At 43.4% G+C, this 17802-nt stretch overlaps 1 protein-coding gene across 3 annotated transcripts in view; it reads left to right on the top strand.

Moving 5' to 3' along the window:
• Nucleotides 1–1252: 1252 nt before the first annotated feature.
• The window catches only part of LOC145353338 (MSL complex subunit 3-like), a 76524-nt gene continuing 59974 nt past the window's right edge, over nucleotides 1253–17802 (top strand). For 2 of the 3 annotated variants that reach the window (XR_013888686.1, XM_080203993.1), the window contains exons 1-2: nucleotides 1253–1408; nucleotides 14672–14754. Coding sequence is in view for 2 of the 3 variants with exons in the window: in XM_080203993.1 (XP_080060119.1) it covers nucleotides 1310–1408; nucleotides 14672–14754 (182 nt within the window). In the remaining variant the exon portion in view is untranslated. The remainder of the gene's footprint in view (nucleotides 1409–14671; nucleotides 14755–17802) is intronic. The other variant, XM_080203994.1, reaches the window with a different exon arrangement.

The following is a 17802-nucleotide window of genomic DNA, read 5'->3' on the forward strand; positions in this document are numbered from 1 at the left end:
CTACTACCATCTGACTTTTGAATGGCCATCATTGGCATAGTCAATGACCCTCAAGTTATGCCATGATGTGGAAATGCCAGCATTGGACTGGGGTAAACACAGTAAAGTCTCACAACACCAGGTTAAAGTCCAACAGGTTTATTTGGCAATAAACACCATTAGCTTTCAGTGTTTGCCCCTTCATGAGGTGTCCACTTGGAGCCAGCAGTATGTGGTGTCAATAGTAACCATGATGTGGAGATGCCACAAACTGCCAGCTCCAAGTGGACACCTGATAAAGGGGCAAGCCACAAAAGCTAATGGCATTTACTGTCAAACAAACCAGTTGGATATGAACCTGGTATCATGAGATTTCTAACTATGTTTACCCCAGTCCAATGCCAGCATCTCTACATCATGACTACCATCAACACCACAAACTGCCAACTCCAAGAAGACACCTGACAAAGGGGCAAACCCCAAAAGCTAGTGGCATTTACTACCAAATAAACCTGTTGGACTTTAAACCTGGTATTGTGAGATTTTTTTACTGCGTTTACCCCAATCCAACACAGTATCTCCACATCATAACTACCATCGACATTGCAAACTGCTGGCTCCAAGGGGACACCTGACAAAGGGGCAAACCACAAAAGCTAGTGGCGTTTACTAACAAATAAACCTGTCAGACTTTGAACTGGTGTTCTGAGACTTTTTAGTCAAGAAAGAGGGAGCTGGCTAGGTGGCATGCAAGAAGGGAAAAACTGAATAGTCTGTTCTTTTCTGCCAATGAACAGCTTTAGTAACAAAGACAATTGCTCTGCACTCCACACACACTGTTCACCGCCAAGTGGCCTCTGGGCAGGGGGTTCTGAGACTTGTAATCCGGGGGGGATGGTGGTTCGAGCTGCAGATGCCAGACAGCTACAACTCCCAAAAGGGAGTTGCACGATCCTTTCTCTACGAAACCCGTCACTACATTATCTATCTGAAGACAATGAACATTGTTTCTCCGACACAGGACAGCTGTTCCAGCTCACTCAGACTCGGCCCTTTGGGCACATTAACACACATCGATAAGAGACGCTGACAACTTGAATCCGACACCAACGGTCACGCAAAGGACCCCTAACTTAGCTGTCCAGGCCGGTGCCTAACATGTCGGGGGTCCTTGTGTTTAAATAGCTGTCCCGGCAGGTGCCGGTGTCCGCTGTGGAGTCGAAACGTTGAGTGCGACCGAGCCAGCGGCAGTGAAAGGGTTAACGGTTCCGGCCTCTCCCACACGCCCCCCCCCCTCCCCCTTCCCCTCCTCCTGCTCCATCATGACCAAATGAACACTCGGGGAATGAAATTTAAATTTCGGAAAGGAGAACGAGTCCTCTGCTTCGAGCCAGACCCAACAAAGGCCAAGGTTTTATACGATGCCAAGGTACCGGCTCCCTCTTCCTTTGTCATGGGCTCAGCGCCCGCGCGCTTCTTCCGATCTCGCCGAAAAATCAGCCCCCCCCCCTCCCCCTGCCAGGCTGGGGAAGAATGTCGGGGTGCATGGGGAGGGGGGGAGGAACGGGGGGCATTGGGCTGAGGTCTCCGGGAGGGAGGGGGAGATCCGGGGTGGGGGGACAGTTGGGGGGCATTGGGGTGAGATCTCTGGGAGGGAGGGGGAAATCTGGGGTGGGGGGAGAATTGGGGATGACATTCCGGGGAGGGGGAATCGAGGATGAGATCCCCAGGAGAGAAAATTGGGAGTGAGATCCCCAGAAAAGGGGGAAGAATTGGGGGTGAGATTCCCCAGGAGGGGGGGTGGAGGAGAATTGGGGGTGAGATTCCCGGGAAGGCGGGGGGGAGGAGAATTGGGGGTGAGATCCACGGGAGGGGGGGGGAAGGAGAATTGGGGGTGAAATACCGGGGGGGAGGGAGGAGGTGAGATCCTTGAGGGAGGGGTAGAATTGGGGATGAGATCCCTGGGAGGGAGGGAGGAGAATTGGGGGTGACTTCTTGGGGGGGGGGTGAAGTACTGGGGGTGAGATCCCTGGGAAGGGGGGAGAATTGGGGGTGAGATCCCCAGGAGAGGGGGTAGGGGAAAATTGAGGGTGAGATCCCTGGAAAGGGGAGAGAATTGGAGGTGAGATCCCCAGGAGATGGAGGAGTGGGGGGAAGAATTGGGAGTGAGATCCACAGGATGGGGGTGAGAATTGGAGGTGAGATCCTGGTGGGGGCAGAGAATTAGGAGTGAGATCCAGTGGGGGGAGGAGGGGGAGAATTGGGGGTGAGATCCTGGGGAGGAGAATTGGGGGTGAGATCCTGGAGGGGAGAATTGGGGGTGAGATCCTGGAGGGGAGAATTGGGGGTGAGATCCTGGAGGGGAAAATTGGGGAGGAGATCCTGCGGGGCAGAATTGAGAGAGACCCCTGAGGGAGGATTGGGTTGATATTCCAGAGGGGGGAATTGGGAGCAATTTCCGCAGTGGGGAATTAAGGGCGAGCTATGTGGAGTGGTAGGGGGATTGGGAGCAAGATCACCAAGGGTGAGCATGAGATCCTTGAAGGGGGTTTGGAGGTGAAATCCCAGGGTGGGGCAGGGAGGGATTGAGGATGTAATGGGGGATTGGGGACGAGATCCCAGGGTGGAGCGGATTGGGACTGCCATCCTTGGGTAGGGTAGCTGTGGATTGGGGGTGAAATCCTGGGGTGGAGTGGATTGGAGTGAGATCCTGGGGTGGAGCAGATTGGGAGTGAGATCCTGGGGTGGGGGGTGGATGTTGATTGCTAGCGACATCCTGGGTGGAGGCATTAGGTTGAGATCCCTGGGTGGAGGATTGTAAATTGGGAGCATGATCTTGTCATAAAGGGAGGAGGAATTGGTGTTTGATGTTGAGATCCCAGAATGAGAGGGGGGATTGAGATGAGATCCTGAGATGTTGGGGGGTGAGGGGGAGAGAGATTGAGGGTGGGATCAGATTCGAGTTTTGGGATTGGGGGCAAGAACCTGAGTGGAGTAGGTGATGTCTTGTGAAATGTTGACATCTTTAAAGTTTTTTAAGTTTATTTATTATTCACCAGACTAATCACACTGCAGTGAAGTTACTGTGAAATCTTGGTGACAGGGGAGTGACAGTGAGATCTTGTGGATGTTCCAAGCAAGTTGTCTTTGCCTGGGTGTACTGTCTGCAATCACCATTCCCAAGAAACCAAGATCGTGGTTGCTGTTCTATTTCATCTTGTGTTACGATGTGTAATATGCATACTAAAACATCTGTTCAAGAATTTTGTACATTTGATTTCTGGGCTGGTTTTCTTTGAAACTGAGACTGTCTCCTTCTGCCACTGCCTCCAGGAGCAAAAATTGGAAATTGCTGGGAATAAATTGCAAGTCACTTAGCATTTGTAGAGGGAAATGGCAAGTTTTGGATCAGCTAAAATTTGCTGAAGCAGGATGTTCTAAAGTTTGGCCTGAAGGATGCAATTTATAAAATTTTGCCCATAAGGTTGCTGGAAAAGAGAGGTTAAAATGGTACAGTAATGGAAATAGGGCATTTTTGATCTAGATGAATGGGGCAGTCAGCGAGTGTATTGTTAACTGATATAATTGAAGGATTGAGAGACAAACGGGAAAAAGTGAATGTTGGATAGATTGGTGAATTTAATATCAAATCAGGTACTGAAATAGAGGGAAATGAAGGTTTGAGTAAGAGATTTTTTAGAAAAGGGCAAAAGATAAAACTTCTTAAAAAATAAATTACAATTTTGCAATGTCTTGAAACAATCCACAACCTGAACTGAAGGAATAAGATTTCATGCTTTTAATTGTTCACTTTCTGGGCAATAGTGATTGATTGATGTATAATATTCATTGGAAAGGTACTTTGTGAGATTAATTACTGAATTTTCTTTGGTGGGTTTAATGGACAAGTAATGTTTAAATGCCCAGTATCATGTAACTCACAGGAGCATTGAAGGTGAGATACTGTTTTCACAAAGTTCACTTGTGAGTCACAATTCACAGGATATCACTTCCTTGCCACAAGTTACTGACTGACTTAAATAGAGTCATAGAGGTTTACAGCATGGAAATAAGCCCTTTGGCCCAATTTGTTGATGCCACCCTTTTTTTTAGAAAAACTCGTAAGCTAGTCCCAATTACCTATATTTAAGAACATAAGAAATAGGAGCAGGAGTAGGCCATCCAGCCCCTTGAGCCTGCCCCACCATTCAATAAGATCATGGCTGATCTGAAGTGGATCAGTTCCACTTTCCTGCTTTCTCCCCATAACCCTTAATTCCCCTGTCTATCAGAAACCTATCTACCTGTGACTTAAATATATTCAGCGAGGTAGCCTCTACCACTTCAACGGGCAGAGAATTCCAGAGATTCACCACCCTGAGTGAAGAAGTTCCTCCTCAACTCCGATCTAAACTGCTCCCCGCCCTTATTTTGAGGCTGTGCCCTCTAGTCCTGCTATCCTTTCTAAGCAGGAAGAATCTCTCTACCCTTCATTATCTTATGTGTCTCTATAAGATCCCCCCTCAGCCTTCTAAACGCCAACGAGTACGGTCCCAGTGTATTCAGTCTCTCTTCTTAGGCTAACCCCCTCATCTCCGGAATCAGCCTAGTGAACCTTCTCTGCACTCCGTCCAAGGTCAATATATCCTTCTGCAAGTGCAGCGACCAAAACTGCACACAGTACTCCAGCTGCGGCCTCACCAGTACCCTGTACAGTTGCAGCAAGACCTCCCTACTTTTATAGTCTATCCCCCTCGCTATAAAGGCCAACATTCCATTCACCTTCTTGATCACCTGCTGCACCTGCAGACTGGGTTTTTGCGACTCATGCACAAGGACCCCCAGGTCCCTCTGCACCGTGGCATGCTGCAGCTTTTCGCCGTTTAAATAATAATCCCTCCTACTATTATTTCTACCAAAGTGGATAACCTCACATTTGCTAACATTATACTCCATCTGCCAGGCCCTCGCCCACTCGCTCAGCCTATCCAGATCTCTCTGCAGACTTTCCACACCCTCCAAGCAGTTTGCTTTTTCACTCATCTTCGTGTCATCAGCAAATTTCGTCACCCTACACTCAGCCCCCTCCTCCAGATCATCTATGTAAATGGTAAACAGTTGAGGCCCCAGCACCGATCCCTGCGGCACTCCACTAGTCACCAACTGCCAACCAGAATAGCACCCATTGATTCCAACTCTGTGCTTCCTATTAGACAACCAATCCTCTATCCACGCTATCACCTTACCCCCAACTCCGTGCACCCTAACCTTTTGCAGCAACCTTTTGTGAGGCATTTGGCCCATATTCCTCTGTACCCATTGTACCCATGTAACTGTCTAAATGCTTTTAAAAAGACAAAATTGTACCAGCCTCTACTACTACCTCTGGCAACTTGTTCCAGACATTTCTGTGTGAAATAATTGAATCTCTAGACACTTCTGTATCTCTCCTCTCTCACCTTAAACCTATGTCCTCTAGTTTTAAACTCCCCTACCTTTGGGAAAAGATACTGATTATCTAGCTGATCTATGCCCCTCATTATTTCATAGACCTCTAAAATCACCCCTCAAACTTCGATGCCCCCGAGAGAAAAGTCCCAGTCTATTCAGCCTCTCCTTCTCATGCAAATCATCAAGTCCAGGTAGCAACCTAGTAAATCTTTTCTGCACTCTTTCTAGTTTAATAATATCCTTTCGATAATAGGATGACCAGAACTGTACACAGTATTCCAAGTGTGGCCCTACCAATGCCTGGTAAAATTTCAACAAGAATGCAACTCCTGTATTCAATGATCTGACCAATGAAACCAAGCATGCTGAATGCCTTCTTTACCACTCTGTCCACCTGTGACTCCACTTTCAAAGAGCAATAAACCTGTACCCCTCGATCTCATTGCTCTGTAATTCTCCCCAGTGCCCTACCATTAACTGAACAAGTCCTGCCCTGATTCAGTCGATCAAAATGCATCACCTCGCATTTATCTAAATTAAACTCCAACTGTCATTCGTCATCCCACTGGCCTAATTGATCAAGATCCCATTGCAATCCAATTCACTGCCCACTATGCCACTGATCTTAATGTCATCTGCAACTTAGTAACCATGCCTCCTATATTCTCATCCAAATCATTAATATAAATGACAAATAACAGTGGACCCTCCTGAGGCACACTGCGAGTCACAGGCCTCCATTTTGAAAAACAGTCCTCTACAACCACCCTTTGGCTTCTGTTATCAAGCCGCTTTCATATCCATTTGGCTACCTCACCCTGGATCCTGTGAGATTTAATCTTGTGCAACAACCTACCACGCGGTACTTTGTTAAAGGCCTTGCTAAAGTCGATGTAGACAATGTCAACTGCACTACCTTCATCTACCTGCTTGGTTACCCCTTCAGAAAACTCAATCGAATTTTTGAGACATGATTTTCCTCTCAGAAAACCATGCTGATTGTCCCTAATCAGTCCTTGCATCTCTAAATGCCTGTAGTTCCTGTCTCTCAAAATGCCTTCCAACAACATACCTACCACTCACATGAGGCTCATTGCCTATAGGTTCCGGGCTTTTCTCTGCAGCCCTTTTTAAACAAAGATGCAACGTTTGCCACCAATCTTCAGGCACCTCACCTGTGACTAGCGATGATCCAAATATCTCTGATAGGGGACCTGCAATTTCCTCCCTACCCCTCAGTGTCCTGACGTACACTTCAGGTCCCGGAGATTTATCTACCTTGATGCGCTTTAAGACTTCCAGCGCCTCTTTCTCTGTAATATCTACACTCCTCAAAACATCTCTATTTATTTCCCCAAGTTTCCTAATATCCATGCTTTTCTCAACAGTAAATATTGATGAAAAATATTCATTTAGGATCTCAATCATCTCTTGTGGATCTGCAAAATGATGACCTTATTGATCCTTAAGAGGTCCTACTCTCTCTCTAGCTATTCTTCTGGCCTTTATGCATTTGTAGAAGCTCTTTGGATTCTCTTTTGCCTTATCTGCCAAAACGATCTCACATCTCCTGTTGTACCGGTTATTCTTAGATACTCTCAACCAGTCTGCTTATTCAAAGGTTTTACCCTGGTGCCTTTATTTGCAAGATGGACAAAGGATAAACACAAGTAAAGGTTCAATAAGTTTATTAATAATAATACCATTAACCCTTAAATTACCCACAAAGAACAAGAGATTCAAGTATACTACCAGCAAAGATGGTTTGGTTAAACTGCAGGCCTGATTCTCTGAGTCCCTCTGGTCCATTGTTACAAAGGTGAGTCTCGATGAAAGCTTCTTCCTTCCTTCCTTCTTGGGTCAGTTTTTTTTATTTCAAGAATATACTTTATTCATAAATACTCTGAAATAAATTGCAAAACAACATTTCCAATAATTACTAACAGTGCAAAAAAAAATCATATTTACAATACTTAATGATGCTCAGTCCCAGGATGTTACTTTCATTACAGTTCAGTTCTTCAACAAAAACTATATGCATTCATCACATTTCACTGTATCCTGTTGTTTTTACAGAGTTGCACACAGTTACACTGTTTGAGGATTTTTTACAGTTACTGGCCCCTTGCTCTGTCACAGTTGAAAGGCTTTAAATGGTGGCCTTTCCTCATTGTGCCTTTGTGGCGGCTGTTCCAAGCTTGGGACGTCTCTCAGCATGTAGTCCTGGGCCTTGGAATGTGCCAGTCTGCAACACTCGGTTGAGGACAAATCTTTGCACTGGTAGAACAGCAAGTTTTGGGAGAACCAAAGTCCGTCTTTCATTGAGTTGATTACCCTCCAACAGCTGTTGATATTTGTCTCGGTGTGCATCCCTGGAAACAGCTCGCAGAGCACAGTGTCCTGCATCACTGAGCTGCTCAGGATAAACCTCGACAAATACCTTTGTATCTCACTCCAGATCTTCTTTGCAAAGGCACATTCCACAAGGAGGTGTGCGACTGTCTCATCAACACTGCAGTCGCTTTGAGGACAGAGTGCAGTGATGTTGAGACCTCAAACGTCTCACCACCAGCCAAGCCAGTTCTTGGTGATTGTTTGTTAAGTTCTGATGATGAGGCATTCTGCCAGATGACACTGACAGCCTGCTCAGGGGACCATCCAATAGGATCAACCATCTCCTTTTCTCTCAAGGCCTCGAAGACATTTACGCACTGACCACTGCTTGATCGCCATGTGGTCAAATATGTGTTTCTGAAAAAATTTCTCCACGAAGAACAGGTGCTGCACTAAGGTTCAACTACTTGGGGCGTTCTGCGGTAGTGTGGCCACACTGATTGCTGCTTCTTCTATTATTTTACTTCATTTAAATTTGTTGTTACTATTGTGGGTTAGGGATGATACCGTCAGCCCTGGATTCGGGGTACTTGCTTGTTGAGATGGTTTGATAAGGACTGTGTGATCCAGTGTGCTGACACTCACTGGATCAAGAGGAGGGAGTGTGGTAACATCAGGGGATGGTCAAGGTCGCCTTCCTTGTCAAGTCTTTGTTGCTGGTGTGTCTGAGATGTGTATCTTTATTCCCCCTGCCTTTCCAGAAACTTTTCTGGTTTCTGGCCATTGAGATCCCGTGAGAGAGTCCCAATACCCAGTGGGTTTCTTGATGTCTGCCTGACACGACACTGGTGCTCACACCCAGGTGTCCATGTCCATGGTGTTGCTTTCATGCAACTTGTTGCCAGATAAGGTAACTTTAGGTACAGAAAGTCTGGCCCGATCTGGGCTTCTAACGGTAGACCAGTGCGTTTCAGTGGGGTGGGATGATCTCCTACTGGATCTCAGTAGAATGCAGTGATCCTTGATGGGTGATTGGTAGGCCAGGCCCAGACTTGTTCCTGTATCTTTGTATATTTGACTTCTATCAAGTCTGGCTTGCCTGAGGTTTGACTGCGCTTGATTTTAATATGTCCAGTTCTTTAATTTAGGATATCCAATGTAATCAGCCCTAAAACGAGCCCCTGATTATATTGCCATATTCCTTTTTGCCCACCTGATTTTTCTCTTAACACGACTCCTACACATTAATAACAATGTGTTATTCAGAAAATTCTGGGCCATAAATGTTTTGGGTGAAGCCCTTCCTCAACAAGCGGGTCCAGCTGCTTATCTATTCAGAGCCTACCTCCCTTTAGACATTGGCTTGCAGAATTATCTGGTACCAAGTGGGAAGAATTTCAACTCACGGTGAAGCATAACAATGCTCAAGAAACTCAATATCACCTTGGACATTTAATCTATCAGCATTTTCTGTTTTTATTTCCACTATCTGCAGCATTTAACTGCTTACCCAACTTCCCTCATTTTGTGCCATGATCCTGCTTTACAACAGGATACTGAATTGTTGATTTGTAGGATGCCCTTGGCATAATAATGCTTGAATTACTTCTTTACATTTTGTTAGGCCGAAGGTTAGCTACAAAACGCATGTGGAATATGCAGCAGATTTGAGAATTTGCACTTTTCAGGAAAAGATTGGAGAAGCAGGATTTCTAAATTTGAGGGCAGACCTAATGGAGAATTTCAATAATATGAAAGGCTTTGATAGATTGGATATAGAGCAGCTTTTTCCAATTTCTGATGAGACTGTAATGAGGAGCCATAAATATAAGACAGTGATTAATAAACCCAAAAGAGAATTCAGGAAAAAGTTTTTTATCCCAAGGGTGGTCAGAATGTGAAATTTGCTATGACACAAAGGGAAATTGCATTGATGTATTTTAGTCCACTATTTTTGCTTGTCTTAAGTTTTCAATACATGAGGGAACTCATCACCACGATCAGGAGTCTCAACCCAAACTACTGGGAGCTTGACACAAGTATCACTTCCATTTGCTCACTATGGAATAATTTCACTCCTAATAAGGACAGGTCCCACTTACCTATGTATTATAGGTATGACTTGGAGAGTCCTGCAGTGTTACTGCAAGCGTTCTAACTAATACCACATAACACTGGTGAGTGTCCAGTCACTTATCTATTCAGAACCAACCTCCCTTTAAATATTGGCTTGCAGAATTATGTGGATGTGGGAAGAATTTCAGCTCACGATGAAGCCATAGCAATGCCCAAGAAACTCAATATTACTTAGGATAAAGTGATTCATTTCTTTGCTGCTGGCCTGTGTATTAACCATCAATGCATTCCATTAATATAATTGTAGAATTCCTGCAGATCGGCCCCTCAAGTCTGCACTGACTCTCCAAAAGAGCATTTTAGCTATCATACACCCTTCCCCTTAACCTATACATCCACCTTAATTCACACAATTATCCCTGTAATCCCCCTGATCTACCCATCTTTGGACAGTAAGGGGTAATTTAGCATAGCCAATCCACCTAACCTGTATATATTTGGATGTGCTAGAAAACCAGAGCTTCCGGAGAAAACAGCACGGTGGCACAGTGGTTAACACTGCTGCCTCACAGTCTTTATATGCTCTGTTTATGAACAGAACTCCCACTTAACTGATGAAGGAGCAGTGCTAGTGGCTTATGCTACCAAATAAACCTGTTGGACTTTAACCTGGTGTTGTGAGACTTCTTACTGTGTTTATCCCGGTCCAATGCCTGCATTTCCACATCGTGGCCTCACAACACCAGGTTCGATCCCCGGCTTGGGGAATCAGGGACCCAGGTTCGATTCCTGGCTTGGGTCACTGTCTGGGTGAAGTTTGCACGTTCTCCTCGTGTCTTTGTGGGTTTCCTCCAGATGCTCCGGTTTCCTCCCATAGTCCAAAGATGTGCAGATTTGGTGGATTGGCCATGCAAAATGCCCCTTAGTGTCAGGGAGACTAGCTAGTCTAAATGCATGGGGTTACGGGAATAGGGCCTGGGTGGGATTGTGGTTGGTACAGACTCAATGGGCCAAATGCCTCCCCCTACACTGTAAAGATTCTTCTATTCTATGAAACCCATGCAGACACAAGGAGAATGTGCAAACTCCACATAGTCATCCAAGGCTGGAATTGAACACAAGTCTCCGGCGCTATGTAGCAACAGTGCTAATCACTGTGCCACTATTCCACCCTTGTGCAGCAATTCCTGGGACTTAGTTTGAGGCACACCTTCTTGACTCACAACTTTTACTACCATGAGGGACAAGAGCAGTATCATAGCATCACCTGCAGGTCCCCCTTCAAGTCATGTATTAGTTTGATTGGGACATGCGCACCATAATAGAGTCATATAGTGAAAGAAAGGCCCTTTGGCCCATCAGGTCTGCACTGACCATAATGGCCACTAAAGTCATGCTAATCCCATTTTCTAGCACTTGTCTCATATTCTTGAATGTTGTGACATTTCAGGTGCTCGTCCAAATATTTTTTAAAGCTTGTAAGGTATCCAGCCTCCACTACCTTCCCAGGCAGTGCATTCCAGATTCTCACTACCCTCTGATTTTTTTTCTCACATCCTCTCTGAATCTCCTGCCCCTCATCCTGAAATTATGCTCTTCGTGATTGATCCCTGTTCAAACCCCTCATAACCTTATACACCTCAATTGTGTCCCACTAAGCCCTCTCTGCTCTAAAGAAAACAATCCAAGCCTATCTTGTCTCCTTATAGCTCAAATGCTCTATCCCAGGCAATATCTTGATGATTTGCGTCTGTAACCCCTCTCATGTAATCATAACCTTCCTATAGTGAGGTGACCAGATCTGTATACAATATTCCAGCTGTGGCCTAACATGCCCTGCACAGTTCCAAAGTAACCTCCCTACTGTTATACCCTATGCCGCAACTGAGAAAAGCAAGTGTTCCATCTGCCTTCTCAAATACCCTGTTCATCTGCTCTGCTGCCTTCAGGGATATGTGAATAAGTGCACCAAGATAGATCTGTTCCTCTGAGTTTCCTAGTGTCCTGCCATTCATTAAATATGCCTTTTTCCTGTTCCTTCTTCCAAAGGGATGAGATCTTTGTTCAAGATGGAAAGGGAGGTCATTAGATCTTGGGCAGTCTGTCAATCACACAATAAAGATATGAAAATGAGCCAGTACATTCTTTCTTAAGTTTGGAATAAATGTTCTACTAATGCAATGGTGGATCAGTTAGAATCAGAGCTATTAGATAGGTTAGGTGGCAGCAGATGTAGTTGCTTTGCTGTTCTGTTGAAAATTAATTCTAATGAGTGTATCAGTGACATTTTATACTTACTTTGAAATTTCCATATAAGAGTATTGGGCATGCATCATAAAGGACTGGGTTACAAACCTTATTAAAATTGGCGAAATGGTGGTAAAGGTTGCATGGGAAGGAAATGCTCCTCACACCAAGCTCCAGGAGTTCTTGCACTTGCAGTTCATTAATAGTTATTAAGCAGTTCAGCAGAAAAGGATTTCCACAAAGTATTACATTCTCTGGTTTTGTATAGAGCCATATTTGGCCTATGTGACAAAACCAGAATATTATTTTCTGGTGACCAGGTCACCAAAAAAAAATGTATGGCATCAAAATAAAAATCATGGCTTATTTTTGTTCCTGAATTTAAGAACATAAGAAATAGGAGCAGGAGTAGGCCATCTAGCCCTTCAAGCCTGCCCTGCCATTCAGTAAGATCATGGCTGATCTGAAGTGGATCAGTTCCACTTTCCCGCTTTCTCCCCATAACCCTTAATTCCCTTGTCTATCAGAAATCTATCTACCCGTGACTTAAATATATTCAATGAGGTAGCCTGCACCACTTCAATGGGCAGAGAATTCCAGAGTTTCACCACCCTTTGAGTGAAGAAGTTCCTCCTCAACTCCATTCTAAACTGCACCCCACCCCTTATTTTGAGGCTGTGCCCTCTAGTTCTTTCTAAGTGGAAAGAATCTCTCTACCTCTACCCTATCTAGCCTCTTCATTATCTTGTAAGTCTCTATAAGATCCCCCCTCAGCCTTCTAAACTCTAACGAGTACAGGCCCAGTGTATTCAATCCTTTTCATAAGCTAACCCCCTCATCTCCGGTATCAGCCTGGTGAACCTTGTCTGCACACCCTCCAAGGCCAATACATCCTTTCGTAAATAAGGGGACCAAAACTGCACACAGTACTCCAGTTGCAGCCTCACCAGTGCCCTGTACAGTTGCAGCAAGACCTCCCTGCTTTTATATTCAATCCCCCTCACTATAATTTGATGCTACAGTCAAAATATTTTGACATTTGCCTAATTACTGAATCTCAGAAAGATGGTTAACAGCATTTACACCAATGAAATATGACAAAATTGTAAGTAAATGATCAAGAGCTTCAAGTTTTTAGGTGTCCAGATCACCAACAACCTATCCTGGTCCCTCCATGCCGACACTATAGTTAAGAAAGCCCACCAATGTCTCTACTTTCTCAGCAGACTCAGGAAATTTGGCATGTCGGCTACGACTCTCACCAACTTTTACAGATGCACCACAGAAAGCATTAAGAACCTATCAACCCGTGTCTTAAGTATATTTAGCGAGGCAGCCTCCACCACTTCAACAGGCAGAGAATTCCAGAGATTCACCACCCTTTGAGTGAAGAAGTTCCTCCTCAACTCCGTTCTAAACCGCTCCCCCCTTTATCTTGAGGCTGTGCCCTCTAGTCCTACTGTCCTTTCTGAGCGGGAACAGCCTCCCCACCTCTATCCTATCCATCCCATTCATCATCTTATATGTCTCAATGAGATCTCCCCTCATTCTTCTAAACTCTAACAAGTACAAGCCTAGTTTATTCAGCCTCTCCTCATAGTTCCTCATTCCTTCTGGTTATGTCACAGCTTGATATGGCTCCTGTTCTATGCCCGTTGGGCACCGCAGGGGCTGTGGTGCATTATTGACCCTAATAATCACATTTTAATTTGAAGTTTTTAAGTTTCCTTTGTACTTTGATTTTGTTCGGGCTGTTTCCCTTCCTTTTGGGAAGCTGCCCTTTTTACTTTGTCCTAATTTAATTTGAGTTTGTTTATTTGGTTTGACCTTAAAAGAGGCCAGGACCACAAGAAACTACGAAGCCCAGTCCATCACTCAAACCACCCATTGACTCTGTTGACACTTTGCGCTGCCTTGGAAAAGCAGCCAGCATAATTAAGGACCCCCACGCACCCTGGACATACTCTCTCCCACCACCTCCTCTTGGAAAAAAGATACATGAGTCTGAGGACATGTACCAATTACTCAAGAACAACTTCTTCCCTGCTGCAATCATAATTTGAATGGGACTATCTTGCATTAAGTTGATCTTTCTCTGCACCCCAGCTATGACTGTAGCACTACTTTCTGCACTCTGTCCTTTCCTTCTCTATGTACGGTATGCTTTGCCTGTATAGCATGCAAGAAACAACACTTTTGACTGTGTATTAATACACGTAACAATAATAAATCAAATTCTCCCTTTCAAAAGTAAGTGGATAAATATTTTTAAAAATGGAAAATATGTTTCAGTGAAGGAGACTAATTAGATAGCTTTTTGAGAGACAGCGTAGGTTTGATGGGCTAGATGAACTTCTTTGCTGTAATTTAGATTCAATTTATTGGTTAAATGATTTGATTCACTAGAAAGTAACCTTGCAGATGAGAAAATTGCCCTACGTTTTTGGCACTTTCTCTCTAAATGAGAGATGTGGATGTATTAATGATAAAAAATGTTACTTCTAGTGACTTTTTGAAGTTAGATGTGTAAAAATATAATTATTTCATTTATTTTTTTTGAGTATGTGATCTTCTCTTGGAATAGATTGTTGATGTAGAGGTCGGTAGAGATGAGAAAGGTCGAAAGATCCCAGAATATCTGATTCATTTTAACGGTTGGAACAGAAGGTAAGAATTTCTCAGAAATTAATCCTCTGCTGTGTGTTTGTGTGAGTATATAATTAATCCTAGCAAGTTTAAATGAAATAAAATGATCAAACCACAATGAACTTGATAACAAGCAGAGAGCAGGATCAAGGAGCTGAAAATACTCCACTGATTCTAGGACAGCGTTACAGGAATTTCTACAGCGGTTTATCGATCCCTCGGTTTAATTTGGAAATTCCAGAAAAATGGCATAAATGTTTACGTAGTTAGTCTATGATTCCACCAAACTTCACCAAAATTAAAGTGGGAAATTTGAAAAACATACTGGCAATTAAGTGGCCTTATTAAATTCGGACTGTGGAAAACTACAACTTGATTTACTGATTGTTCCTTTAATAAAAGTTTTAAGGAAAGTCTTGCAGGAGGCACTGGATTTGCAACATCAATTTGTACTGAGGAGCAGAAAGGAAACCTAGATGCTCAAAAGTTAAGTGGGAATGTGATAGAAGTAGCATGGTTTGGATCTCGTGGACAAATTGAGCTTGAAGGCAGTGTCAGAAGAGACGAGAGAGAAACTTGAAGGATGCAGAATTGGAGCAAATGCAGAATTTGCTCACCTGGCAAAGGAACATTGAGGAAGTAGCATGGTGGCTGAACAGAGCTTCAATTGACTAGTAAGCTGCTCACAATTTTTAGAAATGAAGATGAAGGAAGTCAAGGAGAAGAATTTAAGGAGGTGTTTGGTAACGGAGAAAGTAAAACAGATATTCTTGCTTTCCTAATTATTCTGGAATAGTGAAATTTTTGGCAGTAGATTGAGGCCAGATTGTGAATGATGTGAATTAGCTAGACCTAGTGATGTCTATCTATATCAGTTGCATACAAATGCATTGGTGTCTAACGCATTTATGAGAATAATCCCAGGAGTGAAAAGCTTGATGTATGAGGTACATTTGAGGACTCTGCATCTGTACGTGCTAGAGGTTGGAAGAATGAGGGGGGATCTCATTGAAACTTAGAGAATACCTAATGGCCTGGATAGAGTGGATGTAGAGTCATAGAATCCCAACTAACCAGAAGGAGACCATTCAGCCCATCGACTCTGTACCAACAGTAATCCTGCCCAGGTCCTATCCCCATAGTCTCTCATATTTACCCTGCTAATCCCTCTAACCTATGCATCCCAGGATACTAAGAGGCAATTTAGCATGGCCAATGCACCTAACCTGTACGTCTTTGGACTGTGGGAGGAAACCGGAGCACCCGGATAAAACCCATGCAGACATGGGAAGAATGTGCAAACTTCACACAGTGACCCAGGGCCCTGGAGATGTGAGGCAGCAATGCTAACCACTGTGCCACCCTGTGGGGAAGATGTTTCCATTTATAGGAGAGATTAAGATTCAAGGGCACAGCCTCAGAATAAAGGGAAGACCCTTTAGAACCGAGATAAGGAAAAATTTCTTCAGCCAGAGGGCAGTGAATCTATGGAATTCATTGCCATAAAAGGCTGTGGAGGCCAGGTCATTGAGTACATTTACGACAGATAGATAGGTTCTTGATTGGTAATGGGATCAAAGGTTAGCGAGAAAAGACAGGAGAATGGGGTTGAAATCAATCAGCTGTGATTGAATGGCAGAGCAGACTCGATGGGCTAAATGGCCTAATTCTGCTCCTATATCTTTTGGTCAATATTTGCCCTTTGGACTTGACAACCTCAACCTGAGACAAACTATTATTGAAATAGAGTCCATAAATTATTTTGGAAAGGAATTAGTTGTTTCATAAAAGAAAGTAGGGTTAAACTGGAAGTCTTATCGAGAAAAGTGTAGGTTTGGTGCATAGAATTTGTTCCTGCATTGTAATGTATTAATATGTAAAAAGGAGCATTAAATGGAGAAAAAACGTAAGATGTGGGAAAACAGAAAAGGACAGTTATTGAAGTAGCAACAAGAAAATTAAGTACCATTCAGATTGAACCAGTTTTTTCACTAATTCCAATCATAACTCAATTTGGTTTCTGCATCAATATTGGAAGATATGAAATTTTTAGTGGAATGTGGCTGGTTGATGTCTAATTTTGTCTTTTAAGTTCCACATATTTTAGGCAAGAATGCAATATGCACCACCAAACAAACTCAACCAAATTAGTTACCATGAATTAAATTTGATCATATTTTCACCAGCTTCTGTTCATTTCTCATTATATTTGTCTAATATTTATCAATTCCAAGACTTATGTTTTGTGGAAAAACAATGCATAATTTTACTGGTAGGAAATCCCCATTATCTCCAAACTGCTTTGTATGGTTATGCATTGGTAAAAGTTGCCAGGCCACACATTGCTAAGATTATTTCCCTGAGCACTTGTGCTGTTATTGCATGATGCTTTGCACATTGATGGATGCAGAATACTTTTGTGTTGGTCAGATTGTCTTCTGAAAAGGGAAGGCATCTGTATATTGTGCATAAGAGGACTAGGCAAGTAAAACTCACCTTAATAGTGTCCTATCTCTGTATTTTAATCCAAGTCTGTATTCCAACACTCCTTCATTATCTTTGAACCCATTCAGTTTCCTGTGCTGGGCTGATTTGGCAAATTTTCATTGTATATTTACCTATTTAGTCAGCAAGTTTTAACTTCTTGAAGAAATTTTATTTCCATTTAGCTGGTGTTATTTCTGCTGGATCTTTGTTTCTTCATAAAGACGTTTCTATCTTGATTCATGATTCTTGCCCTGTCATCTTTCCCATTGAAAATAATGAGTTATTTTCATTTTCTGCTCATAACTCAACAATGTGAAATTGTCCTTGTACCTTTGTACCCTTTCAAGTGTCCCTGTGTCTTTGGAATTGCATAATCAGAGATGCATGTAATCTGAATATTGCAATATTTCATGCATCACAATAATTGCACCTGGATTATCCAAAATAAAAAAAAAAGTGTGCATTGTACAGATGCAAATTTTTTTCACTTTCCCCTATCTACTCTGATGGTGGGGAGTTCAGATCGGAATTTGCAGATATCAAAACAGCCAAGACCTATGCAAACTCTGATTGGCACAACTT

This window comes from Carcharhinus amblyrhynchos, chromosome 15, assembly GCF_965287045.1.
Source record: "Carcharhinus amblyrhynchos chromosome 15, sCarAmb.v2.hapA, whole genome shotgun sequence".
Lineage (NCBI taxonomy): Eukaryota > Metazoa > Chordata > Chondrichthyes > Carcharhiniformes > Carcharhinidae > Carcharhinus > Carcharhinus amblyrhynchos.